General features: G+C 44.5%; 1 protein-coding gene across 1 annotated transcript; it reads right to left on the minus strand.

Annotated features, from left to right (window-relative positions):
- Window positions 1-26279, minus strand: LOC135368267 (uncharacterized). Its single transcript, XM_064601436.1, has 18 exons — window positions 25176-26279; window positions 24940-25013; window positions 24093-24149; window positions 23957-24035; window positions 22762-22847; window positions 21131-21223; window positions 19680-19770; window positions 19476-19616; window positions 19372-19415; window positions 19175-19272; window positions 18414-18476; window positions 18225-18319; window positions 16667-16820; window positions 10847-11080; window positions 9026-9157; window positions 8343-8436; window positions 8205-8278; window positions 1-5489 (listed from the first exon to the last, which is right to left on the minus strand). The coding sequence occupies exons 1-18, from the start codon at window positions 26011-26013 to the stop codon at window positions 5342-5344; spliced, it is 2595 nt and encodes an 864-aa protein (XP_064457506.1). The 5' UTR covers window positions 26014-26279; the 3' UTR covers window positions 1-5341.
- Window positions 26280-27273: the final 994 nt, after the last annotated feature.

Genomic DNA, 27273 nt, shown 5'->3' on the forward strand with positions numbered 1-27273 from the left:
GTCTCTACATCGTAGTTATTTGTTCTCGAACCTCACATCACACCGATGTGCCAGAGCGGAAGACGGGTTCGTTGATTCTCTCTAAGTCACGTGGTGAGGCCTTGTAACCCCGCTCTGAACAGGATCCGAGCAGTTATTTTTTTTTAGCCCGAAAGTGAACAGTTTTATTCGAACCGAAACGAAAAAAACGATTCAGTTCGGCACTCTGGCTTCTGGATGTGGCCACAACGGCCAACCTTTTTAGTACAGGGGACGCAATGGTGGCACGTGCCTCCATCCATTTTGACAAAACTTTTTGCCAAACACATTGGACACAGTACACTTTGAATTCTGGGTGTTTAAAGGAGGAAAAACAGCACAATAGAAATACACTGTTACAAAGACATTTGTTGGAAAACAAATTCAATACAGACGCGCACCCTGGGGCACCTGCAGGGAGCCTACCTTTCCGCGAAAGAGACAAGCAATTTTCAGAACCGTGTAGCACTAAAAACAGCAAATGAAGAAGAAGAAAAAATCATGGACTAGTTAAATCGGCAAGAGCACTGTAGTCGTCACACATGCACTCTCCTGTTTACAGCACGCAATACTGTACGGGTACCCAGCCCCTCCCACTTCGGTCCCCTCAACAAGTACAACACAGTAGACTCTCATTCGTTCAGACTCTGATATTGCGTTCAGATTTCAAATTTTAGATTGGCCCACTATGTTTCCAATCTATTGTAAACCTACCTAATTCAAAGGGTGCTTTCACGTGACTCAATATTTCCAGCTAAGCAGTAAGAGGCAAGTGACGACACGGGACACGAAGGGACGGACTGAAACCAGCAAAATGAAAAATGAGTGTCGTCTGCGAGTTCGCCCCTTCGTACAGTCGTCTCCTCACGCTCAAGGAATATAGGCTCAATATTTTGGGGCTGGCATTGAAAATTTTGCTCTGAGGACTCATGTACTGGCTAGATACCTCTAGATAACTTCTAGATACCTTCTAGATTCCCCTCTATTTACAGACTGTCAATCAATAAAACTCTGTGTAACAGGCGGTCTGCCAACGTCTTATGTGTATGTCCCTATCTATAAGCAGGCTTGCCTAGAAGGGTAAAGGTTGCAGGCGAGCTGACAGTGAAATGTGTTTTCAATTAAAAGTGTTTTTCTTCAGTGTCTCAGGTTGTAATAAAGCTGTTTCTGTTGTTCGGCGTCTGTCTTGGTAGGTTTTTAAAATGTGCTCTGCACATATTACGACCTAAAATTTAGTCTTGTAACACATACTTGATGAATTTATGATAATTCACACATATTCGTGCCCCCCCCCCCTCCCCGCCATCCCTAGAGTGAATTAACGAGAGTACACAGTATTGCTTCTCTCGGGAACCCCCAGTCGGGGTGCTTATCTGAGCCTAAGTCACTGAAACGGGAGATTGAAGTGACGACAGTACGTGTGCAAGTTTACAAAACAGCATTATTCACAATGTGTGGCGGCACAATAGAAATAAAAGTGCTTATATTGAGGTTGGAAGGATGCCATATAAATTTTTGGATTCCATTTTTTCATCAGGAAAAACACCTGTACATCAAAACTGCTTGCAAAATGTTTTTCTAATGGTCACTTGTAATCCATTGCAATTTCACCAGTGCAAAGTCCAACAAGAACAAAGAAAAAGTTAATTTTACTACACCAATGTTTTTTGAGATTAAGAAACTAACTGTAAAAATACAAAATCAGTCTTCTCGGTATGCTCCTTGTACGCTGTAAAAACTCATACCCTTCATGAGCCATTAACACTTTTATAACCCGCAATTTACACCTAAGCCTTGTGATTTGGGGCTGGACCAATTTTTAATCAGCACCTCGGGCAATGCCAAAGAAACAAACATTATTTTAAGGCGCAGTTTCAGTCACCCATAAGCACTGGAGAACGCTAACTACATCGCTCAGCATCTAATGTTCATATGAAATGTGTCTACACAAAATTTTGTAAGAAACTCGGATGAAATTGGCTGGTATCATGCAAGATGGCAGACCTTTAATGATATCACCCAATTTCGTCGAGTTTCACACCTCCTGAAATAAAACCAAATTTTTGCCCCCGATATATGACTAAACATGCCAGAGATGTGGAGTAACAATCTTCAGACAGTTTCCAATTTTTCACTCTCTCTCTCGACACACACACATTGTGTGCCACAAAAAAGTTTGTTGTGTGTTGTGGGGGTGTCATTATTGCCCTTACGTCCAGGTTGCAACAGCATTGCCAACATACAACATAACTTTAAGGACAAAATATAAAGGCTTTCCTGTGGTCAGTGCATAGGACAGAAAATGAAGGTGTTAGCAAATAGGTTGGGGGATGTTGGGGGGTCTGGATACATCACTGTCATTCCAAGAATCCATTCACCTACTGAACCTTGGATTCATGAGTAGGACATGAATATATATAGGGTGTTTCACCTAAGGTGATAAAAAATTCTCACTGGCAAAGTACTCGCCGGAGGATTCTAGGACTTTAGGCAATTAGCTTCTGAAAACTTATGCCACCATTGGACAATTTTTAATTGAGGAAAATTGATTTTTTTCAGTTCAACTTTCAGTTCAGTTCAGTTGTTCTCCACAAATTTGTTTTTTACCAATTTTTTTTGCGACTATTTGTTGCGATATTGTGCATAGTTTTTATTGAGTCTGCAGTTATACATGGAGGACTTCATATCTCCGAAAAAAAAAAAAGTGCTTGGCAATTTTCAAACTTCAATTGAAAAATAAATTTCCCGTAATTAAAAATTGTCCAAAGCCTTCCTCAATGGTGGCAAAAGTTTCCAGAAGGTAACTGCCAAATGTCCCACACCCCTCCGGCCAGTACATGAAACAGCCCATATGTAGGCCTGAAGTTGACACTAGAGGCATAGTCAACCATCAATTTACAGACCTCTCAATTTACGAATCCCTCACTTTATCGACAGTGCCGTCTGGGACAAGACATGTCCTCTTTCCCCATAGCAGACTGATTTATGAACGATTTTTGCACGAACGTTACACCATTCATAACTTCGCTGCATGACACGCTCAGAATTAACAGCCGTTCAATATGACGTTATCTTTCTAGACTTATTGAGAATGGGAAGCGTACGACTTTTTGAGGTAATTTGGACATATGCTATTCGCCACAAAAGGGTGTATCACCCATTCTCTCCTAAAATCTGAAGAGACAACTGTATTCTTTGGTGCAGGGCGTGAAAAGCAGTGAATGTCCTGTTTTTAGAGTGCACGATAGGAGGAATTGACATCGAATACCACAAAAAATTACCAATATCTTTCCATATTGTTCAACTAAGCTGGAGATGTAACTAAGCGTATGCATGGCATTCTCCCTCCCCCAATATAATGGAGAAGTAGGCTCCCTATAAATTGATAAACAAGTACAAAACACCTGTGTTCAATACAGCAAACAAACAACAAATTTACCTCTACATACCACCCAACAACAGAACTTTACCATGAAAGGAAACACTAGGTTCTGTTCAGTTCAATGCATGTGACCAGTGAAATATGACTATGCGTAACATACACAGGGAATGTGACAATATACCCGCATGGGCTAGCCACACTGTACAAACGGTGTTGTAGCCCGGGCAAGCATACTATAAACTGCATCGATGCAATTCAGAAACAGGTGTGAGCTATCATTTGGCTCCAGCACAGGGTTCACCCATCCACTATAGCTACCCGTCCTCAAGCACACAAGAAAAATAATTCTGACCTTCGATAGGATCCAGATACCAATGAACTGGAAAATGGAAATGGCCATGCTATACCTGTGCTGTGCACTTTGCAAAACTATTCTCTATTAAATCTACTGTATTTAAAATAAAACACATATAATTGGCACTTTACAACAGCCAAGGTCATGGGCGCTGCACCTACAAACAGCACTGCAGCTACAAACAACAAATAAACTATAAACGTGCCAGAATGTTCCAAATAAACAAGGATAGACTAGCGCTCAGTCAACATAAACACTGCATATCTGTGACATTTGCCTGTAAGCAACGTCGTTACATAGCACAACACTTCAGTATTACCCTATTTAGTGAGTTATATAGTGCATTATACACTATTACGTCTTTGCGTGCGTAAGGCAACGGTGGGTGGAGTAGCGCTGGAGTATGCACGCGCAAAACTAGTCGTAGTTAACCTGCATCCAGCTTACACCGTAATCAGACAGGCACGCTTAAGGTCTTAAAGTGCAAAGGCCATAAACAAAAACGGAGGACAAGACATTCCAAATGGCAGCGATAAAGCCTCCAGGTAGAAGCACACACAAAAAAGGAACAGAAGCTCCAAAACCAGTCGTCGAAAGCAGAAAGGAATGGGATACTCTCAACAGCAGTCCAATTGTCCATGCGTGCTGTTATTCATTCTGGATAAGTTTATCTTTGTTCCGCAATATTTGGAGATGATAATTTTGGAAGAAAAGGGTTTGTCGACAAATATGGAAGCTGTAGCACTTACAGCAAATATACGAGAAAGAAATCTGGCAGCAACTGCAAAAAATGGCCCCACTGAATGGCAGCGTTCAACAGAATACGGCCTTCACCTAGCTACGGCCATTCCTTTTTGCTGTAAGGCCTTAAGTTGTGAAAGTTATTGGGCAACATAAGTGCAAGAACTTATCAAGGAATGAAGGATGCTGTTACCTCGACATCAACACTCGATTCACCTGTTCCGTTGTTCGCGATTTATAAGCGAAAGAAACTGCAATTTACGCTTTCACCTTCCTTTCCTCCTTCAGAAGCTTGACAATGTAGAGCAGGCTATCAATGGTCAAATGATTTGCCCAATCGTTGCTGGAGATAATTTGAGGAAGACCAATCCGAGGCATCTCCAGGAAGCGCTTGTTTCTTTCGCGCATCATTCACAAACGACGCAGCTGATGAACCTTGTTCTTTCTGTACTGGTGTCAAGATAACTGTATCCTAGGCAACCGTATCTAGAGGAAGAGTTTTTAGACACAGCAGAAGGGAGAGAGCACCATGACCCACTCGAGAGAGTAACGGGTTTTCATTCCCCCCCCACACACGCACTTCTATGCTGTTACACTCTTGGGCAAGATAAACTTAATTATGCTTATTGTTATAATAATTATGTTTATTGTTAAATAAATATTGTACCTTCGATGTCAAGCAGATCCACTGCAATAAGGCACTCGTTACGTTTATGACATGACATGGAGCAGAAAAATATCTCACTGGGCCAGAATAAATGCGTGGTGAGGATGGTCACGCACATCCAGTCCCGAGTGTGTATCACAGGTCCTTTGTTGTCTGTACAAAGCTGCATTAATTTTTTTTAGTTCCACAGGGGCGGACTCGAACTCGACGAAGAAGATGCAGAGGACGTCTTCCGCGAGGTGTCGTGCTCCGTCGTGGCCAACAAGCAGTAGCCCAAGGCGTCTTGGAAAGTGACGATCTGCTTGAAGCCGTTCTCGAGCAAGTCCCTGCGGACGGACAATTAAATGTAACTGTAGGCTAACTATAAATTAGTAAGGTTCTAAAGGCTGAGACACATGTACGACGAAATGTGTGACCCGTCGTGCGACCCGTCGCAGCGCAAAGCATCCTGGGACTGATTCTGGAGAAATAGGTCGTCGCAGCAGCGCTCTGCGACAAGTCGCAGCGCGACAAGACTGCTCAGATATCTCTGCTCCCGTCGGCGGGTTGTCGTGCGGATGTAGTGACGTCATGAGCGAAGCAGCCAATGATGCTGCCTCTCTGGTAGATGCGATGGATCCGAGAAAAAATGGCGGACAGTGTGTGTTCTGAATGCAAACAGTGGCTGATTTCGTCGTGTTGCGCCTCGAAAGACACGTGAAATAAGGAATGAATTGTTTTCGTTTACTGTGAGCACATTTCGTTATGTTAAATAAAGTGTAAGCGAGTGTATCTCTGGCCGCACCTGTTCTAGCACCACCAGCAACACGGCGGTTCAGAGCGACATGTCGTAAGGATGTCGCCGCCCATGTGTCTGCTGATGCAGCGCGCGACAACTCGTGACACGAAACTGTGCGACTCGTCGCACGACGGGTCGCGCATTTTGTCGTACATGTGTTTCTCCCTTAATACATACCCTATTCTGACCACCGATAATCAGAGCCTTATTGTTTTCAGGTTTCACGCTTTTTCAAAACCGGGGTGGACAAGCAGATTTTTGGGGTGGGGGGGAATCAGAAAAAAGGGCACCTCACACTTTAGATGAAAACAGGACATGCGCCACTTTACCAAGTTTTCATGGTTTCGCCTTCAGTGAGGCTGATGCAAATCGAGTGAGCAAAAACGGGTTCTGCCAAGTTTAACCCTAAAACGTGAGGCCCTAATAATAATGCCTCTACAGTGGAGACCGCTTATAACTTATGTTGCCGGACTGCCGAAAATCGTATCAAAGTATCACACTGTTAAACCAATGCATGCCCAAGAGCACCCACCTTTCTGTTATATGTACCATGATATGAACTGGACTGAACGATGTGGAGGCTTCTTGTACAGAAAACGATTTATTTAAACATTCTCAGGGAGCCTGGAAAAACGCCGCATTTTTGTCTGGCACTTTTGACAGTGTCTTGGCACTTTTACGTCCTCAGCAACGGCACGGCAACTGAATGCCTCTCTGCTCACTCCATTCTGGGTACAGAAGTCCCCGAGTTTGTGCACGCACTATCGCCTCATTGCAGGACACCTCAACTGCCGCAAAGTCCCGATCATCAGAGTACTTTTCTAGCACGCACGCCTCACGGTACCAGACTGCTTGCACCATTGCTTAATTGGTTGCTTTTCGCTTGCAGACGCAGACATCGGTGCCCATCAAAAGAGTCCGCTGAAGAAACACTGTCGTTCTCTACAAGGTCGTTCCACAAGTCTTGCGCGTTGATCGTGTCTCAGATGGCAGGGTGACGTAAAGTCGGGAGCTTTCCCGGGTGGCCAGCCCGCCTGCCTAGTCACGAGGAGAACAGATAACGGAAGCGTTCTCCATGATGGGCGATTTATGCTAGGAACAATCCGGGGTAGTTTATATATGCTCATGGTGAATAGCATCAGAATTCGCTGACGAATGTGCTCTGCCCTTCATGTACTTCGAGGAGGATGGCAGTGACCGCACTATTTGCTCCGAGATCGAACGGTGTCAGCGCGCTGCGGAGAACGGAGAACTATCACAGTGTGGACTCGTCGTCTGCTCTTACACGTTTATTCCGCGTTCAGTGCCGTACGCAGAACCGAATAGTATCGTACCATCGCAGCACAAGTGATCTTCCTGTAAATATACACAAGAATTACGGAAAAAAACCATCAAACCCGAACATCGGCCCACGTGTTATCCACACTAGAATGGTGACAGTGTCGCCCCCTATAGGTCGATCTCGCAGCGAATAACTGGTATCCCGTGTCGGGATGGACCATCATAATTAGCGCCTGACTTTTTAGGGTTAAACCCGTATCCGCACGATATTTACCCCCCCCCCCCCCCCCGAACGAAATCTGTAAAATTCGGGTTTAACCCGAATCTACCCGAAAACATCCGGGTCGCGTGGCACACCCATAAGCATGCATTAAGTTTGATAACATTGCTAAACATTAGTTCCATGTTAAGACAAATTTCATTTAAAAAAAAAGAAGTCACCCGAATTCCTGACAGCATATGCCGTAACTGGATTTAACCCGAATACACCAGATTTTTCAAATGAAAAATATCACCCGATATTTACCCCCCGAATTTGGCCAAAATAAATAAAACCCGAAAAGTCAGGCCCTAATTATAAGCGGTATTCCTCCTGTGTTCCACGGGAAGAATATTGGGGGTCGGAAAAAGCTGCATTATTATAAGCGGTCCCGCACTGTAAAGTGGTCTCCACTGTAACTAGCAAGGTGGTGACAACCATAAATCATGTGGCAGTGAATGAAGTCCACATGAAACAAGTCGCAAGCATCGACAGTAACGACATCTGTCAAAAGTAATTTTACGGTGGTACTGACATTATGTCTGAACACGTACCTATCCATGCTGGGATGCCTGCTCCCACTAAAACAGTACACATATTTAAAACATTTAAACAGCAGCTTCATTTTGATTACAATGATGCACCACCACCACTGGCCACCACTACCAAGCAGTGTCTCGAAGGAATGGAACCCTGGAGAGCAGCGTGGAACGTCCACCTTACCTTCTGCTAGAATCTTGAAAGAACTGGGCCATTTGACTGGAGGTCACGCGAAAAGGGATTTTCTCCCGACCCAGCTGCAAATGATAAGTGAAACAAATGCAATGTCAATGGCTATGAGGTGGTCTGGCTAACACATACCTTTTCCAGCAGGACGTTAACAAGTGCTTGCAACGCTTCCAGGAACAATGATGCTACATCAGCCATGAGGTCTATGGAGTTCCTTCTGAGTAACCTAATGAGAGAAAGTAACTCAAGACAAAGCGCACATGTGCTGAAACACAGCAAAGTGATCTAGCAATTCCTCTCATTGTTGGCTAACTACTGGTGACATTCCCTAACTACTGATGACATAATGCGGCCTTATAATACACGTATGGTGCTAGCAATGGAGAAGGTTTTCCTCCAAATTTGTAGTGATTAGCATAATTTTAAAAAATCCCTCTACGGCGCGTTGATACTTGGGCAACACTAGAGTCGCTGTCACAACATTTGCTGCCACAAACACATGAACACTGCCACGAATAAAAAAGCACGAGAACAGAACAGTCATAAAAATATTAGTTTCCCAAAATGGGAGCACCAGGAAACATGGTAAGAATCCGTATTTTGCTTCCGTGCCCACACTTTGAAGGTCATCCTGCCGGCACTCAAAGGGAAGTCACAGAAAATCTCAAGTGCCCGGGTGCTTAGGGTCCGTTTCCATGGGAACACAAAAAACAACTCAGTCTCTCATTCGCGGGTGTGCGAGTGGCGCTTGGGTCATGTTAAGTGGGTGTAGTCTAGCTTCGGGGCGCCTACTTAACACGCCCAATGATATTCACCTCTCCATGTGTTCCCGTGTCTGGTACAAGTGCTTGTACACCGTCTGTAGACTGGCCACGTTGGACACATAGCGTGGGCTCTCCTGGTATGGGTACTCGTAGCACCTGCAAGCTTGCTTCGATACTGTCCCACTGCAAGAGGCATTTTCTATGTGTGAAAGACGTTCCACTATAGTTAGAGGGCTTCAACCCTCAAGCTTCAACATGCAAGTGTTGCTCTTAATGATCAGCACTTGCACAGCAGTGGCACACACAAAAAAAGTGCAAATGTGCTAGTACAAATGTGTAGTAACAGCTGTGTAATAATGAGTAGTAATATAGGTGTAATAATAATAGCTGGGCAGTACTAGTTCTGCAATGAATCTGTAGTTTATTTAATAGCAGTAAAAAATAGCATAAAGTGTAAATGTGTGCAAATAAAGAATTTACATTAAATGTGTTACAAAAAGTGTAAATATACAAAAATGCGAAAATGTGCAGCCATAGAAGTCATTCTAACCTGTACTTTAGAATTTCAAACACGTCTACTGTCATTTATTTGTTTCTATAATGGCTTTTCCCCCCTCATTACAATTCACTGGCTTGCACTGTGGCATTGAGGAGTGCTCAGTCATCCTCCCAGGTGTATATTGCTTGCTGAGCGACTCCTGGTTTGCCAATCCCGAACGATGCGCAGCTAGCCAGGGCTGACGAGCCGCAAACACGGCGGAACACGTGTCCACTGGTGCTGTCGCATCGTTCCATGAGTATCTGTTTTTCTACGTGCAGCCATAGAAGCCATCGTAATCTGTAAGTTTGAATTTCAAACACATCTAGCGTCATTTTTCTTATTTTTTGATGGCTTTTTTCCTCTCTCTATAATTCACTGGCTTGCACTGTGGCATTGAGGGGTGCTCAGTCATCCTCCCAGGTGTATATTGCTCGCTGAGCGACCCCTGGTTTGCCAATCCCGAACGATGCGCAGCTACCCAGGGCTGACGAGCCGCAAACACGGCGGAACACGTGTCCTCTGGTGCTGTCGCATCGTTCCATGAGTCTCTCTCTATATATATATATATACAGGGTGCGTCATGAAAAACTGACCAGAATTTTTATTAAAACCCTATGAGAGCAGCATAGATGTTTTTGCAGTTGAGTTCTACGACCAGGTGGACATCCTCTCGAATAAAGTTTGGGACTACGGACTAATTACCTAAAATTCGTTAAGTAACTTTTTAATTAGGGGAGTTCGGGCAAAAGTGAGATGGCAGATTGATAAGACTATCCTCGCTGAACACCATTCCCTGTAAAATATCCTGAAACACGCACGTGCGCTAAAATATCCATCCCCGAATTTTGGTATGCAAATTTCATGCTTGTCACTGCGTATCGTCGTGGCACTTGTTAGTGATTTCCCCCGCCCCCCTGACTTAAGCTGTTTTTTTTTCCACTTTCCCTGACAAGTCGCAGGTTTCCCGGTAGGCAGACATTCGGCTATCCCAGAATCAATGTTGTTCTATTCAAGCACAATTTTTTTTTTTTGCAATTTTATCAACATTGCAAAATTTACAAAAATGCATCACATATATAAACACATTCAAAACAAATTCCACATGCTCCGATAAGATTTTCCTGCATGCTCTTTCTTGTTTTCCTTTTTTTTTAAATTCATGTAGAGCAAGTGGGGTTCTGCTTGTATTGCTCTGCTGAATCCTAATCTCCCAGATGAACAGATTTTGTGAAGCCAGTTCGTGTCACATGGGTGCAGTGCATCATTACTTCAAACTAGCAGCCACTGCATTGATACCCCCCCCCCCCCAATAATGTTAATATTTATCATACCAAAAGTCGTTTACAAGACTCCAAGAATCCTGCAAGAGCTGGATGCACTGCCGTGCCTGCTCGTCTGACTGCTGCATGGGTGACGGCTGCGTTGTGACTGCGGGTACAGGCCTTTGCAGATTGGCACCCACGAATCTCACTGGTCTCTGCGGGACGCAAGTAGGCAGCTTGTCCTGGTTATGGTCCCGAGCGTCAGCTGTGACGGCCAGTGTTGCTGCTGCAGCTGGTGTCGCCCTACAGGTGTGCAATCAATCAATTGACGGAAAGTAACTACAGTGAACCCTCGTTAATATGACCCCCGATAATCTGACACGCGCGCTTTACGACCATACTCCTGGGGAACAATGCAGTGAAACCTCCGCAAATCCCCCCGTTAATATGACAATTCCGCATTATGACCAAAATTTTCGGTAACGACCATGGTCATAATAACGAGGGTTCACTGTATTCTGAAGCTGCAGCACACAAGTGGATGAATGCAGACTCATGACAGTTACTTTAAATTATCGTGTTCACCAGATACCACTACCTTGTCCTTGTGTGTGTGTGTGAGATGAGAAATGGAGTGCGTGTGTCTGGTTAGTCAAATGAGGCCCCTTGACAAGTGCACGGTATGATTCACGCCGCTGACGGGCTTTTTTTGATGACTGAGACATGTAACTTTTCGTAGGGCCATATTGTCTGAAGTGCATGAAGATTTGGCTCGAAGTCATTCTTTTGTTCCGCCATAGTCATTTGCAATGACGTCCCAGAACACATAGCCGCTACACCCACGACCACCAGTCATTTCTGGACATCATACACCCGTTAAAGGGATTTTGTTTTTGAGATTACTTGAGTGTATTGAGTATGTTCACGTTGCTCAATGGTATGTTAACTCTTTTTGTATTATTTCCTCTTTTCTACTTCTCCTCACTGCAAAATGTTCTCTGTATTTGTTCCACTGCAACTGTACTGCAATGCAACTTTTTTTTTTTTTTTTTCCACCGCCATGTGATGTCTGCAATGGCCTTTGGGGTAAAATAAATAAATTTGAAACACTGGAATACAAGAGGCGCTATGCGATGAGGTCCCTTGACTAACTAGATGTAATATGTGCAACAATCAATCCAGCGGTTACAATCAGGGACGTAAACCGGAATTGAACCAAAAACCGCTTGGAACAAAAATTTTGAGGGGATCGTAACGCAACCAGAAATTCCTACTGGTCATTAACCCGAACTGTAAACAGTAATTCGACATACCGGCCTGTAGCAAGGAGGTAATGAGCGCAAACACATAATGAAGCCGACAACTGGAGATGCAAAGTGTGCACCTCTAAAAAATGTCATTTGGCGATTCATTTCTTGTTCAACTGAGCTAAATTGCTCAGAACTTGCATCACTGAATGGCACGTGTACTGCCGCGTGAGCCTGTCGTATTTGATGCAATGAGTTTCTTTGGGAAATAACTGCAGAGCAAGGTAGAAACCTCAGTTTTCTTCAGACTAATTATACAGTACCAGCGAAACATATCTGAAGATACTTCAGAAGACTTTACGACATTGTAACATGCCTCACATGGAAGATGGCATGAGACTTTTTGTTTGCTCATGTGTACTATGTTCTGTTTGTTGGCTGCTGTCACTCCAACAGCACTTTCTCTAATCGAATGGTAGACTGCAGTGCAAAGACTGAATCGAATGCGGAATTTGAATCGCTGTCAAAAAGTGCAGCTCAATCGAAGACAGCTAATAGTACAAACAGAAAACAAGCATGCAGTACGCAAGCAAAGCAAGCAAGCATGATAGTAACGGGTTTACGTACCACGTCCACGCTGTCAAATTTCCAGATTATGAAATGCAATGATGTGTATGAGCTCAAAGGGAAAAGAAATCGCTGCATAGTATTTCTGAACTCTTTCCAAATGTGGTGACACATTCGTTGACCGTAAAATCGTAAAGTAAAGTTCAAGATGTCAGTCGGCCAATGCGCCTGTCATCTTTCTTTAGGTGTCGTATACCTGAGAGTGGGACACACACAGCACAGCAGCAAGCGGAAATGTGTAAGCACAAAGGTACACAATTGGGGTCGTTCGTGTACGACATCACGAAACAAGCGCAACTGAACGGGACACAGAACGTAGCAACAACGGACAACACACTATACGGTAAGTTACGAGAGAAGTGCAGAGCTTACATTGCATCCACTGTTCTGCAGCTCGCACAATCTAGCTTTGTGCACTTCTGCTTTCAACGCATTTGTGGCACGCGTCTGTGTCGATCTTCCTGCACTTCTGACATCTTTCGCATCCCTTTCTCAGTAATATTCAGTATTAGTTGCATATCATCGCGCACGAAAAACAGCACGGCTGTCATCCACCGCCACAACTCCATTTTTTCGACTACGCCCGTGGGCAGTTTCGAAAGTGATTCCACTTCTTCGCACACGCAAGCAAGCAACGCAGACGACACACCGAAAGCGAAAGATTTGTAGTGAAATTCTCCGAGGAGTTGCTTTACTTACTTACTAAGAGGCACAGTTGCACCGGGCCATGTCAGTTATGCATGGAACGAGCACGAATGCGACGAAACGCGTTCCCGCGCGCACGCAGTGTTGTGGTTGTCGTTCTCTTCTTTTAAACTCAGCCGAAGCACGATATGACTTACCTCTCGGTCTGTGGATTGCGCTTGGTTAAAACTAATGACAGTAACCTGAGCTTATCGGAACACGACATCATGCGCGTTAGCAGTCAAATAGGAGAAAAAGGCTGTAACGTTAGCACATGGACGACAGAAGACAGAAGCACGAAGCACATTGCCATTGCCAAGCAATCACGTGCTACGCCCCTCTTCCACGCCCTCTCCCCACTCTCCCTTTCTCTTCACGGAGGCGGACAAGCGATAGCGGTCAACTTGAAGGGGCGCAAGCGCCGGCAACGCAAGGGGGGGTTTAAGAAAACAGGGGGTGGGGTGGGGTGGGGCGAGGTGAGGTGGGGTGGGGCGAGGTGAGGTGGGGTGGGGTGAGGTGAGGGGGGATAAGGTGTGGGGGTTGTATACCGTTACGGGTATATGTATTGGTAGATGAAAAGAGGGGGTACGAAAATCTTTGGCATAGCCAATGGTTCAAACCACAAGAAGTCGTTCCTATGGTACATGCATTTTGGAAAGTGAAAACGGGTGCGAAATCTTCCTCCCCACCATATGTAGACTTCCTGCAGAACTCTTCCCAAAATATTTATCTCTTCAACTGGTTCATGAACCGTTGGAAAATACCCACCAACCACCTTTTCTTAACCAGTGTTGAGTCAGTGACAGTGTGCGCTGTACACTTTGTCAAGTGAGGGCAAGCAGCTTTAAGGAATTTACCCATCCCATTTTACGCACGCAGGCTGTACATAAACCAGTACAGCAGATCAGGGGTGTCGGAAGGTGGAAGGCAGGGGGGAGGGGGTGTCACCCCCTCTGAACTTTTGCTCTGAGGGTCTCGCCACCCCATCTTTCATCCGTATTTCGCCTTTTTTCCGTATCCGTATTTAAAAAATTATAACACTACATGGAATACACTCATGCAGACTTTTGCCACAGATTGAGGCTGTTTGCATTTGTGTCACGCATTAATTAAGCTAACTTGCATAATTAAACTCGAAAAATTGCCAAGCAAAGGCAGCATTTCGGAAGCCTATGGCCATAGCACACCATTCCAATCAAGGTCACAATGTTTTTCGCAGGATTTCGACAGAAATTTGACAGCCAAAAATCAGTCGCTGGGCGAAGCGCGCTTGCTGATATCTACGTTTGCGGAACTGTTGGCTCTGTCCAAATACCCTTCCCTGTTGTGCAAGAAGAAAACAAACAATTCCACAATCACACCTTTCGCCATTATCAACGTACAGCCACCAGTCACTGATGATTTATCCGACAAACTCCGATAAGCTCTCTCCGATGTTTTTTTTGCAAAAAATCGGATCCATCCATTAAGCTCCGAGTTTTCAAAGCCCACGTGGCGGCCTTGTGATTATTCCTGTTTCCTTCTCCCCTTCATCCCCCTTCCACACCTACTTTTCGACTGTAGTCTCCATCAGGGTCGCTGGACGCATGAATGGCCCAAAAGGAGGGTAGTACACACACTTGTCCCTTTCACCAGCACCACCACCACCTTGTCCCATCTGGTCTATGCATCCTCGACCCTCGTGACTCTACTTCACCCTGGGCACTGGGCTAGTTTGGCACGGAACAGTTCTGTGTTTGTCACAGCTGCTACTCATTTTGGGCCTGGGCACCATTCACAATTTGTGAAAATACGCTCGTTTGTATACTTCAATAGCTCTGGGTGGTAAAACATCCGTGCGCTACATCGTGTGGTCTCAGTCACTCTTGCAATTCTTTCCTCTCTGCGATGGCTACTTCAAAATTCGCGCGTTCATTTTTCAGACTTTTGTATTTCTCCAAGAAACTCAGAATTTCGGAAAAGTTGAAAGCTCCGATAAACAGCCTCAGAATTTTCCAAAATGAAAACTCCGAAAACTCGGAACCCTAGTTATGGGATATCATGGTATTCTCATCTGAGAACTGTCACTTTTTTTTATATGTGATCATGCTTATTTCGTGTAATGGGTCTGGATTTCACACGTGCACTCACACACGTTTGGGGACGATTGGTGTGGTGGGCGCGCTGAGATCCGGCACAAGGGTCAGTTAGGTTACGTGTTGGGACATATTCCCTTCCTGTGAGAGTCCGGCACGAGGGTCAGTTAGGTCAGTCAGGTGTTCTGACATATTTCGTTCGCGTGAGAGTTCGAGAAAGGGGAACTATTACCGGTGCATGCACAATAGAGCAGAGATGGGTCTCTCTTGAACCGCAAGGTACACACATATCGCCCACGTGCCGCTGCGCGCTGCCTTCCCAAGCAAGCAAGCACCAAGCACAGAGCGGCTTGCCGGCAGAGAAACACAGCCGCACCGTTTGAGTATACCTCCTCACTCTCCACCAACTAGCTGCGTCCTTTTCCTCGCTTTAGTAAATCTAAATACAACTCCCGGTCTCGAGAACACATAGAGCAGAGGCGGGCTGGGACCGGGCCTGAGCGTTGAAACAGTCGGGTACAAGCTGCACCCAGGCTTGGGCTTGAAATCTATAGATGATGTCGAGCCTGGGCCAGGTGCAGGCCGTAGCAGCCAGGCGTGGGCATGAAAATTAGGCCTGTGCAGTGCTCTAATGCTGCCTGGCATTGTAGCTTATGGCCCTTATGGTACATAATGTAAAAAACCCTGAGACTAGGGAACACGAAGGGACAGACACAAACACGAAGTCTCAAAAGGGTTTTTTACATTATGCATCATCTTCACCAGCTCGCTTGCTTCCTAGCCATTTTTTCATTGTCTTATGGTACGGCTGTCTTCGCTTTCAGTTTTCACATTTTTTTTTCCATTGCCTCGTATGTTAGATATATAGAGCCTGAAATCTTAGGGCTCTTCCCCGAATTTGCACCCCGAATTGAAGGTTGCCTCTTTAGGGTGAAACCCGATTTTTGCCTGGCAAATTGCCCTCACTTGGATGTCTGTAGGGATGCACTACCTTACTTGTTTGGCAGGAAATGCAGTTACATCACCGTTTGTACCAAAGCACTACAGTTACTTTGAGTAACTGAGCCCGATTTCTCCCCAAATTTAGCCTACTGGAAGTTTTTTCAGCCGAATTCACACGAATTTAGTGCACAAGTTTATTTACCCGATTTTTACCCCCCGCCCATTTAGAAAAAAATATTTCCCGAAAACTTCAGGCTCTATAGATATACCATCTTTACACCTTTCAATACTGACATAGAGACAGGAAAACTCACTTTATATGCTGCATCCATCCATCTTTCAGGTTTCTCAGTGTAGCAACTTCCTCAGCCAAAAGGAAGTAGTGCAACTGCAGATGGGAGCAGATTTTGACGGAGTGGTCAAAGAGTTCTTGCAATTTCCCTGCCTTGGGCTGACGAAAAAGGTTCCCTGAGATGAAGGAGATCTATGAGCACCTTACTGAATTTTGTAGTCCTTAGTGTTCATGGTATTATCCTGAACGTATGGGGGCCATGTGTTTGCGGGTTTTGATGCTTTTTGAAAATCGGGGTGGGGGGTGAAATCGGGTTTTATTTCACGAGCCATAAAGCAGGGTAAAATCGGGTGATATCTGGTGCAAGCGTAGATTTTCGAGTTGACAATAACAAAATGCGCTTTTCACATTTTTTTATGAACACAAGGTGTGGAACGGCTGTCTTGAACATGCAGTGCCCGTATCGCTGGCTCAACAGGCACTTTGACAAGTTAGTTTTCGGGGGTTTTCAGGTTTCGCCCCAAGTGATAATGATGAAAAAAAAGGGGGGATGAGAACAGGTTTTATCATGTTTAACCGTAAAACACAGGGCCCTACTAACGTATCATATTTTCTTGGGGGTAATGCGCACCCCCTAAAATAAGAGCAATCTGAAGGTCTCAAGTCAAGTCTGGGCTCAAGTAGGACATGCACCACGAGGTGAAAATACCTATAGGTTTACAGAAACCGTAAACTCTTCACCACCGTTAGCGACCACCCAAGCCCACCCGAGGACTCGGGTGGGCTTGGGTGGGAGCTCGTGGACTTGGGTGGTCCACTTCTCGTGGACTCCCGCGAGCCGTCTATAATTAGGGGAGAGACAGAGAGAGTATGGTTTTAATGGCACAAAGGCCATAGAGCGCCATAGAGTGACTTTTTCGGGTTAAATGCCTTTCTCAGATTCGGGGGGTAAAAATCGGGCGCTATTTTTAAATCTGTAATTCGGGGAGAAATCGGGCGATAATTGTGCCTCTGGGTGCTATCGGGTGTTTTTGTTTCTCCTCTTGTCTATTAAGACCTTTCCTAATCTCTCTCTCTCTTTTTTGTTGTTTTTGTTTTTGCGGGATCGTGACCTTCCAGCGCTAATCCCCGAAGGCATAGACAGTGTTGACACACATGGGTGTACTGCTGGGAACGTAAGTGACCCATTCTTACATGGCGTTACACGTGGCGACCTTTGTTCGTCTTCGGTGGAAAAATCACTTGAGGATTTCATAGTGACTGGAATTCGGGGAGATATCGGGTTTAACCCGAATTGGTCGGAGGTCAGTTCGGGGGGGAATAACCGGGCGGAATCGGGTTTAACCCGAAAAGGTCACTCCCTATCTATAATTCACTTTTCCCCCCCGAGCGTGTGGCGTAAAGCAACAATCTACGCCTATGGTCACATGGGTGGACCAAAACTAGAGGCTAGCGGCTGCGCAGCCTCTCCTTATAGGAACGCCTCTCCCGGAAAAACTCGTGTACATATTAGTACGTGAACACCTTTTGACACCCCTCTAGGACACTCTTGACGACGTGGCAGTATCCTTTATATTTACCCTGCTCTTTCAGCATCTTGGCAAGCGTTTTCACATGAGGTGCAATTGTGCTGGTAAATGCAGAGCTGGGAAGAAGGTGGCAGTCCTGCCAATGCCTGCAAACATTTGTATCAAATATTTAGAAATTAAGAAAGGCTGCGTCGACTGTTATTAACATGCAACACGTGCTGGTATATATATGGCACTTACTTTAATGCACACTCTAGAGCACTGAGAGCAGTCCAAGGGGGCCTGATTGCAACTTGCTCCAGCCTGTGTAGCAAACACAGCATGTTTTAAGATGCGAGTGGCTGATTTTTTCTGCATGCCTTATAGGCAGGGCATGACTTTTTAGGGTTATACCTGATTACGCCCAATATTAGCCCACATGACCTTCTGACGCCGCCCCCCTTCCCACTGCTGAAGAGGCCCAAAAAGGCCGAAGCAGCTGTCCAGTGCTGGTATGGCAAAGTTTGAGCACTTATCTACACATCTTATCTTCTTCCAAAGCTTGATAACACGTCAATTGTGTGGAAAACACTGTGTTTAGAGATATCAAGTGTCTTGAGCAGGTACAGAGAAACGAAGACTATACCTTCCTCCGGAACATTCCTGGCTTGAAATCGTGTCACTAGACAGTTTCTCAAAATAAAAGCAATGCAAGAGAATACTGTTTGTCACAAAAAAAAGCAAAAGTAGAAACACCGTGCATTTGGGAATGTGTTCTACCAGGAAAATGCTTTCCAAAATTTATTTTAAAAAATACAGCACAGTGTGGCTACTTTCAAGACACTCCACTTACGTAATGCTAGCTCATCGATACCAAACCGAGCATGTTCTATGCAGCTCCTAATTTTTTTTTTAGTTCCGTGTCAGTGCCGCGAAGCAACTGCGGCTAAGGTCTTAAAATATGTTCTTAAATTCACTTCACACTTTTTAATCATTGTGTACTTTCTAGTATAAATACGCACCTGTTGTCACCGAGCGCACTCTTCAGCTCCGCACGGAGCGCAACGGACAGGCAATACTGCAGAATCTGCGTTACTTTCTCCCATACGGCCTGTTCGCCCTGTACCACAACAGGAACAACAATTACACCACAACAATTTCACAGACAGACACAATGTATGCTCAATTTACGGCACACAATACCGCAGGGTTCACACACCTGCTTGATGATGCTGAGTGTTTCCTCCAATGCTGGCCAATTTTCTGAAGAGCAGGCAAAACATTAGAGCCTTTCACTGCTATTTTCAGCTGAGAAAATTTTACCTGCTTCTATATCTACGGGTGCCTTAGCCAAAATCCCCTTCAAGTTCTTCTCGACTATACGTGCCCCGTAGGACTCAATTCCGTTTATGATGGCCTTGTTCCTCAGGTTTGTGTCGTTTGTCATCAAGATGACTCGAGAGCCTAGAAAATTTCCGCAACATGTAGTTTTTCTTGCCGTCTCACGTCAAAAAAAGAAAAGATTACCTTGCCGATGAAGCGATAAACAGCAACAGAGCAAGTGGTCGTCATTGGTGACATGACCATCTCTGGGCATCATAGAGTCTTTAATTCTTGCCTGCAAAACATGCAGGCGTACAAAGCTAACGAATCAGCAGAGCAACGTGTCGTAAGAGACGCATAGCCACGGGGGTTTCACACCCTTCCCCCCCCCCCCCCAAGTCCTACCTTTGGTAGTACATTTGGGAGAGGGTATCAATCCTCCCCCCCCTGCAAAGTCCTCATAAACCTCCCCCTTCAAAAAAAATAAAAATAAAAAATATTGTTCTGGCTACCATCCTGTGTCATACAATGGGGCACAACCAAAACTGTCTTCTAAGCCTGTTGGCACATCACTGCTTCAAGAGTATGAAAACACAAACAACACAAAGCGCACTACTTGCAACAAGCTTTAATTCACATTTCTGGTGTCCCAAATAGCTCAAGATATTCCCTCGCCTTGTCTGGTAACATTGGCTATGACATTTTTAGGCATTTGCACCCTACTCTGTCTATCCCGTATGCCTCCCATAATTTCCAGTCTCCCGGGTCTTGGTCTCCTGAAAGATTCCACCATAGTTGCAGCCGGACATGCTCCGATAGTCTGCCGTCATTCCCCCCCTCCCCTATACCTCTTGCCACAAGCTAGGCTGAGATGTCAAGTACATTAGGTATATATGTCAAACACCCTTCTACAAAAAGGACACACTTTCGTCATATTTATCGTTAATGTCTTATCTCGCACCTCCCCTTCCAGCCCTCGTATGACACAGAATGGACAAGGGATTATGCAAGATAACTGGGCAGGCAATTACCTTCTGCTAATGTATGCGTAGGGCCCTGTGTTGCAGGGTAAAACCTGATATAAACGCCGTAAAACGTGATGTAAAAGCTGTTTTTACCACATGATTTGCAACACTTCAAGTAAATACCCCCCCCCCCCCCCCACACACACACACACACCAAAAAAAACAACGAGAACTAACTTGGCAATGTGCAAATTAAGCCAGCAACACTGGCACTAGAGGACACTATGCTGTTCGTGTAAAACGGGAGAAGAATTCCCTTTATTTTCCACACGATATTGCCAGATTTTGACGCTTTTTACGGCCCCTGACACAAAACCCGATTTTTGCATCCCATTTATCCATTTATCCCCATCCATTTATGAAGAAGCTAGGATTTCGGGGCCTTTTGCAAGTCTAGCACCTTGCCCCGTTTCTCCTCCTCCTGTCCGTGTTACGTTGTGCTAGTACAGCAAAAGCAAAAAACAAACAAAATAATCGCACATGGTACAGATAAGAAAGAAAAGGAAGCCTGGTCTGCTGACTCACAGGCCCTACAAAGCCACGCATGTCCCACCCTTGGGGGTTGGATCAATATGGATCTTAAACCAAAAAGTCTGTACACTGTATGAAGTTGTAGTCTGAAATACAAACCTCAGCAATGGTCTGTCCCCTGAGCTTAGGATTTTTCGTTTCCAACAAACGGTTTATGTACAAAATTGCCTGGAATGCCGTCGCCGCCAGCTCCTGCACAAAACAAGCGAACACACACGGATTCTGAAAATTTGCTACTGCAAACCAGCAGCTTTCTTTTTTTCTTATCCCCTTCATGAAGTTATTGTGCTTGAGAGAAAGAATGAAATTTCTAGATACTTTTTATTTATTTATTTGCCTACTTATTTTGGGGATGCAAGGTTTTGATTAGTTTGTACAGAAAGAGGTCCCATAGTTGACTCGTTTTGAGACCTCAAATTATTATCATATTTTGTTAGCAGCTCTATGAGTTATATCATAAATGTATATATTAAACAAATCAAACTACAAAGCCCTTTATGTTTGTGGGCCCCTCACTTACGCCAGTAAAAAAAAAATTTAAAGGGCACACAAAAATTTCAATCAACAACTCACACTTCAAAATGAATGCTGCAAATCTAAACTTTATTTTCACAACTAGCCGTACAACTTACTACCCAGTAAGCATTTTGTAGAGGCATGTATAGCCTCGGTAACCATTTTGTGATTTGCAGATAGAGATTCTATGTCGCTGTCAGTTGAGGGCAAGATGCCGGTGTACCCGCAATGCGTCCGCAGTGTGTTTCTCAAACTGACCTTTCGCGACCCTAACCCGTTCAGTAGTTTTGGCATTTCCCCCGGGTTTTGTCGAGAAAAATACCCGAACAGGTAAACTCACAAATCACACGGTGATTTGACCTTTCACTTAAATGGCTGACACATTCGACACCAAACATTATGCGGAACACAAACAAATTCTCGTTTTTATTTGCGGGTAGAAATCTAATCTCGTTGCAAGTAGTGGGTAATCCCGTTTGTACCCGCACTGCCGTCTGCGGGAAGAGAGTACATATGCACCCACCCGTCCCAGGCCAAGCAGTGTCCCAAGAAGCACAGCATTTTGGCCCAATATCAGCAATACCGGCCCAATATTGGTCCAAGATGCATTTTGGACAAATATTGGGCCGGTATTGCCAATCTTGGGCCAATATTTTGCCAAGATATTGTGCTGCTCAGGGTAAGGGCCCGGCCTGGGCCAGAGTGCAGCCCAGGCCCACAAAAAGAAGGCATTACTGCCTGGCCGGGTCAGGCTCGGTGCTCTAATGTGCATTGGTACATTTCTAAAATGTGGTAGGTTTATTGCGAGGCAAGCCAAGCTATTGACTAGTAACTCCCGCACCCAGAATTTGCTAACTTTATGCGCCCCATGCCAGATCCGCAAAAAATTACGACAGTGAAACTGATTAAAGGGTCGTACAGCATTGTCTGGGCCTAAGAGTTGAAAGACTGGTGTGTTGGTATGGGTCCGTATTCCAAAGAGGGAGAGCAAGTGTAGCAAATGTCTACCAGACTCCTTCAATGAGAACATGAGCAGTTTTCAAAACTGATGATTTGCACATTCCCTCATGATAACTTTCTAGGGTTTTCTGCACCTCTACAGAAGCAAACGCCATGAGCTCTGGCCCCCTCCCTCCTGATTACACTACTGCTACGTATGTTAATCTTCAACGTATAAAAAAGAAGTATTGTCAGTGACCCTTCCTATGTCTTACCTTATTACTTTCCTTCTTATTGTTGCGGATGCGGTCCAGTTCTTGGATGACAATCCACGGAACGCAGACTATGTAGGTGTCGCTGCCTATTAGGAAAGCAAGGATTTTGTTTTGATACAGGTTTCTTATAGCTTTTTTTTTTTATCTGTCACAGATTTTAAATAAAAAGCTATAAGAGCAGCACAGTTGCTGGTTTTGCCATAGAGAATCATACATTTGCTATATTTGCATATATTGCTTGATACATTTTGCTTCAGTAATTCGGGTGTGATTAGGTTGAACTGAACCTGATTCTACATTCTACCCAATTCTGGTTCAACCAGATCGTATCAGGTGCAGATCTCCCATTTATCCAGCACAATACACATGACGATTGTATCAGGTGTAGATCTCCCATTTACCGAGCATAATACACATGACACACCAGTAGACACAGAGTATCAATATTTACTCCATGCATCTAAGACAGTTTGTATGAACATATTTATGCATTTACAACACAGTCTCCAAAGTTCCATATTAGTTGTGATGTTTTCAGATCCCCCTGACGCAGCAGTTTTCGTTGCTAATTTGAATTGGGGGAAAAAATATCGGGTGTACATAATCGGGTACAACCCTAAAAAGTATAATGTGTTGTGCTGTTGTAAGTTTTAGCACTGCATGCAGTATCATGCATTGAAACTGAGAGCAGATCAAATAGAAATCGGATGTATTCAATCCAAATGGATGAATCGTGATCAAATGTCCAACATGGCAGCTCCACCATGACAAGTCTCCTATTTGCAGTCCGTTCTCTTCCTCTGGCGTCAGTCAATAAAAGCTAGCCTTAAAAAAATACTGCACCAGAAGATCTAAACTGCCCTACCTGAGAGATTTTCCTGAGATTTACCTGAGATTTACCTGAGAGTGTCATTGGATGTGTCGCATCCTAGCCATTTATACAGCTCACATCATCACACATACCATATTTTATACCGCACCATTAATACCTATATATTTACTCACACACCAGATGTGACAGATCGATGTGTCGCATAGACTGGTTGAATGACTGACATAATTTGTATGATATGGCGTATGACAGATTGTTATTAGAGAAAGGTCGTGTCGCAGATGGTAAATATCAATTAGATAAGGGAAAATTTTGCCAGTTTTCACAGCATCGTAAAAAGGTTAATACCCTAGCAATACGTACCTGTATCGGCATTGATGATCCCCTTTATCAGATTTAAATGTTGTAGAAATACATTCGTATCTGTGATAAGGTAGATTCCCTGAAAGAAGAAAAAGTATGTCACATAAAAAAAAAATTAAACGCAACTCGGACTTACGTTATAGTCGGCAAGTGGCTGTTGCCCATTGACAGACTGTGTGATGGCTTCTGACAACTGGAAAAACAAACAAAAGAAAACGTTTGGTCCCTATGTTGAGCCGATATGCTTTGTTTTAGACAGCAAACATCGAGTAAAGCGCACACTGTTGTGTTTTTGAGTTTAAAGGGGGCACAACAGTGAAAAAAATTATTTTTTAATACATTTAATTCCACGTTAGCGCCTCGAAAACAAATGTCGCTACGAGGGCTGTCCGGATGTGGGCAGATGGCGGGAGGACAGCAGGAATGAGTGGGAGACAGAGGGGGTGTGAGTGTGTGTCCTGGGCCAACTTCATCGGGAAACTGTGCCGGCATTCATCTGGAAGGCCTGCCCAGAAAACCCAGGCACAATACCTCAGACACCATAGTTCAGAAATCTACTGAAACAGATGTGGCCATATCTTTAACTCCCAGGGGATAAATTTTTGCACTTTAGGGCTCCCTGAATGCTTTTTTTTTTTTGAAAAAAAAAAGGAGAGCAAGAAATCGGGTTTGTTTTGGGGAGCTGCAACATCGGGCAAGATCGGGTGGAAAACTTTAAAAGAAAGTGCTTCGTGTGTCGAGCAGCTGTGTTGAGTGTGCAATGCTCTCCGGTACCCATATTGGTAGCTGAACTTGCACTTTAGCAAGTACGTTTTCAGGGCTTTTTTTTTGTTTTACCCACGGGTAAAGTGGGGTGAAAGCAGGCTTTACCGTATGTTTCACCCTACATGAGAAAGATCAGAGTAAAGAATACAGTAAAGCAAGAACAGGCTCAGAATGGCCCAGGTTCGATCCCTTTGCCCCGAGTTACTACTCATACTCACATCTTCCATTTCTGCATCTTCGTTCCATGGCTGCTCATTCGTTGCAACTGGCTCACGTTTGACTTCAGTGTTCTCTACATGAAAAAAAAAAAAAAATTGGAAGGCAGGGGGCCATTAGCAAAAGAAGCAGCTTGGCACATTATTATTTTTTTTATTCCACATAATTGAAAACAATGCTCAAGATCAATGCATAATTGCGGAGTAAAAAAACAAAACAGAAAAAGAACTAAACTCACGCGTTGAGGGCTCACACATGTGCCGTTGAGATTGATCCTTACGGGCTTCGTTTACAGCCTCCACAACTTCAGCCAAACGTTTTGGGGTGGTAACGTTCTCAACAACCGCAACAGGCATCTGAGGTACAACGTGTGCAATGTTGGTCGGTGCAGGGTTCCTCTGCACAGCTGCAGTCGCACTTTTAGCAATCACTGCACGCTTCTTGTCTGCACGACTTGTCGCATCTGCGGCCAATTTTTTGTCGGTTCGTGCTGAACATGATTGTCTTCTCTTTCCCAGTGCCGCCTTTTGATGCCTTGGTGTGGATAGTTTTGTGCCCCTTTTTGGGCTCTTCACTCTCGCTGTAGTATCTGGTGAAGTACGGTGCTCAGCACCAACAGCAGGTACGTGAGCAGGACTGGTAATTCTCTTCCTTTTCAAAACATTTTGAGTACTGAAGTCAAGGGGTCGTTTGCCCTCAGAAAACCTTTCCAAATTTCCACGCTTTGAAGATGCAGCCGTTCTTTGAGGTGAGCACTCCTTAGGTACCGTGGGTTTGACATTGGGTGGCGGGGTGGATTTTGATATGATGTCATCGACGACGTTATAGATTGCAGCAGCAGAAGCTCCTCGAGCTTCAGTACTGCTGCACTTGCTTGAAACATTTTTCGAGACTTTCGGAGATCTTTGAGACCTCGAACACCCCACTGGATCACCCTTCGCCGTATGTTTTGTCTTCCAATCCGATGCGAGCGTTTTCTTCGCCTGAATTCTTTCGGATGCAGCTGTAATCTTGACGCTCGTTTGCTTTGCATGGCGTAAAATCTGACTGCTGTCCTTCTGCATTTGTATTCCCATTAGGTAACACGAAGCAGGAAAAAAAAGACAATCGTATGGTCTTGGTCAATGCAACACTGTGTTGTAGGGGATGCGAAGGCACAGTCCACTGGAAGCTCACGATCGGCTTCAACATATAATTCTCAGACTCACATTGAATTCACTTCCTGCGGTGATGTGCGCAGAACGCTCGTCTTCTCGAGCTGATTGAAAAACATCAAATGGAACATGCTTGTCACGAGGTGTACACAGTAGCCACACAGAACGAAACGTCCACCAAAACCTAGCGGCTACATAGCAGACGACAACGGTGCCACAATCCAATCCAATCGTTATCAGTGGTTTTGGCGCGATTTGTTTGTGACTTTTACCAATAATTAGCGAAAATTTTCAAAGACAAATATTATGCCGAGGTTCTCAAAACTCTGTTAGCTTCTGAACGGATGTCACAGTCGCCTGCGCTTTGTCGTTTCTCGTTGTTTGTGTTCGTACTTTTGTATGCTTGTATATAGAAACGATCGAAAATCGCACTATTGAAAGGAAAAAAAAAAAAAAAGGAAAGAAAGAGAAAAACTGTTTATCAGTTTGCAGTGCCGAAATTTATGGTGACACACCACACCGTGTTGCCGTTACCCTGAATAATGTCGTCTGCTCCAGAAAGCACCATGAACGGCGGGGAGCATTTCTGTGAAGTCGCACTGCATTCGGAAGGCTCATTTTTTGCAATCAAATGTTCGAGTGAAGCACTACATTCTAACCCAAAACCGCCGAGGCGTTCACTCTCGTTGTATCGAACGCGAGAAGTTGCGTACGTTTGTAGTAAAAACAACTTTATTTGAATGATGATGTGCGGGAGTCATATCGCACGTTTTGCAATAGTTCAAACGCGCAGCCAAATTCAAGATAAATTACCGAAGAAAAAGTACATAAATGAATAAATAAATGGGGGACTTGTCTTTAGAAACTTTTACTTTTCCGTGCCTAGCTGGAAGAACGAAATCAGAGTGTGCATGTGGGAATGAAGTGGATGAGGGGTAGGGTAAAAGGAGAATGAGCCAGGCAGGAAGTTCTCTGGCTGTTCCTAAAAAATATATAATAATTGGGTGTTTACGTCGCGAGACAACTGAATGTTCCTAAAAAAAGAGAGAATGGGCTTCCAGTCCCACAGCTATCTGAATTTTTCAGCGACTATGTCCTTTCATCCGTCTGTAGCAGCTGGCAGAGAACTTCCACATAGTTGGACCCATCCGTACACAATTCTTGCAAGATAGTTTTCTTCCA

This window comes from Ornithodoros turicata, chromosome 9 (assembly GCF_037126465.1).
Source record: "Ornithodoros turicata isolate Travis chromosome 9, ASM3712646v1, whole genome shotgun sequence".
NCBI lineage: Eukaryota > Metazoa > Arthropoda > Arachnida > Ixodida > Argasidae > Ornithodoros > Ornithodoros turicata.

Coding starts and splice junctions, on each gene's coding strand:
- LOC135368267 (XM_064601436.1), bottom strand. CDS start 26,013: ATGGGAATACAAATGCAGAAGGACAGCAGTCAGATTTTACGCCATGCA. Junction 24,150..24,939: donor AAGATGCAGAAATGGAAGAT/GTGAGTATGAGT, acceptor TTGTTTTTCCAG/TTGTCAGAAGCCATCACACA. Junction 11,081..16,666: donor GGATGGATGCAGCATATAAA/GTGAGTTTTCCT, acceptor GCACACCTGTAG/GGCGACACCAGCTGCAGCAG.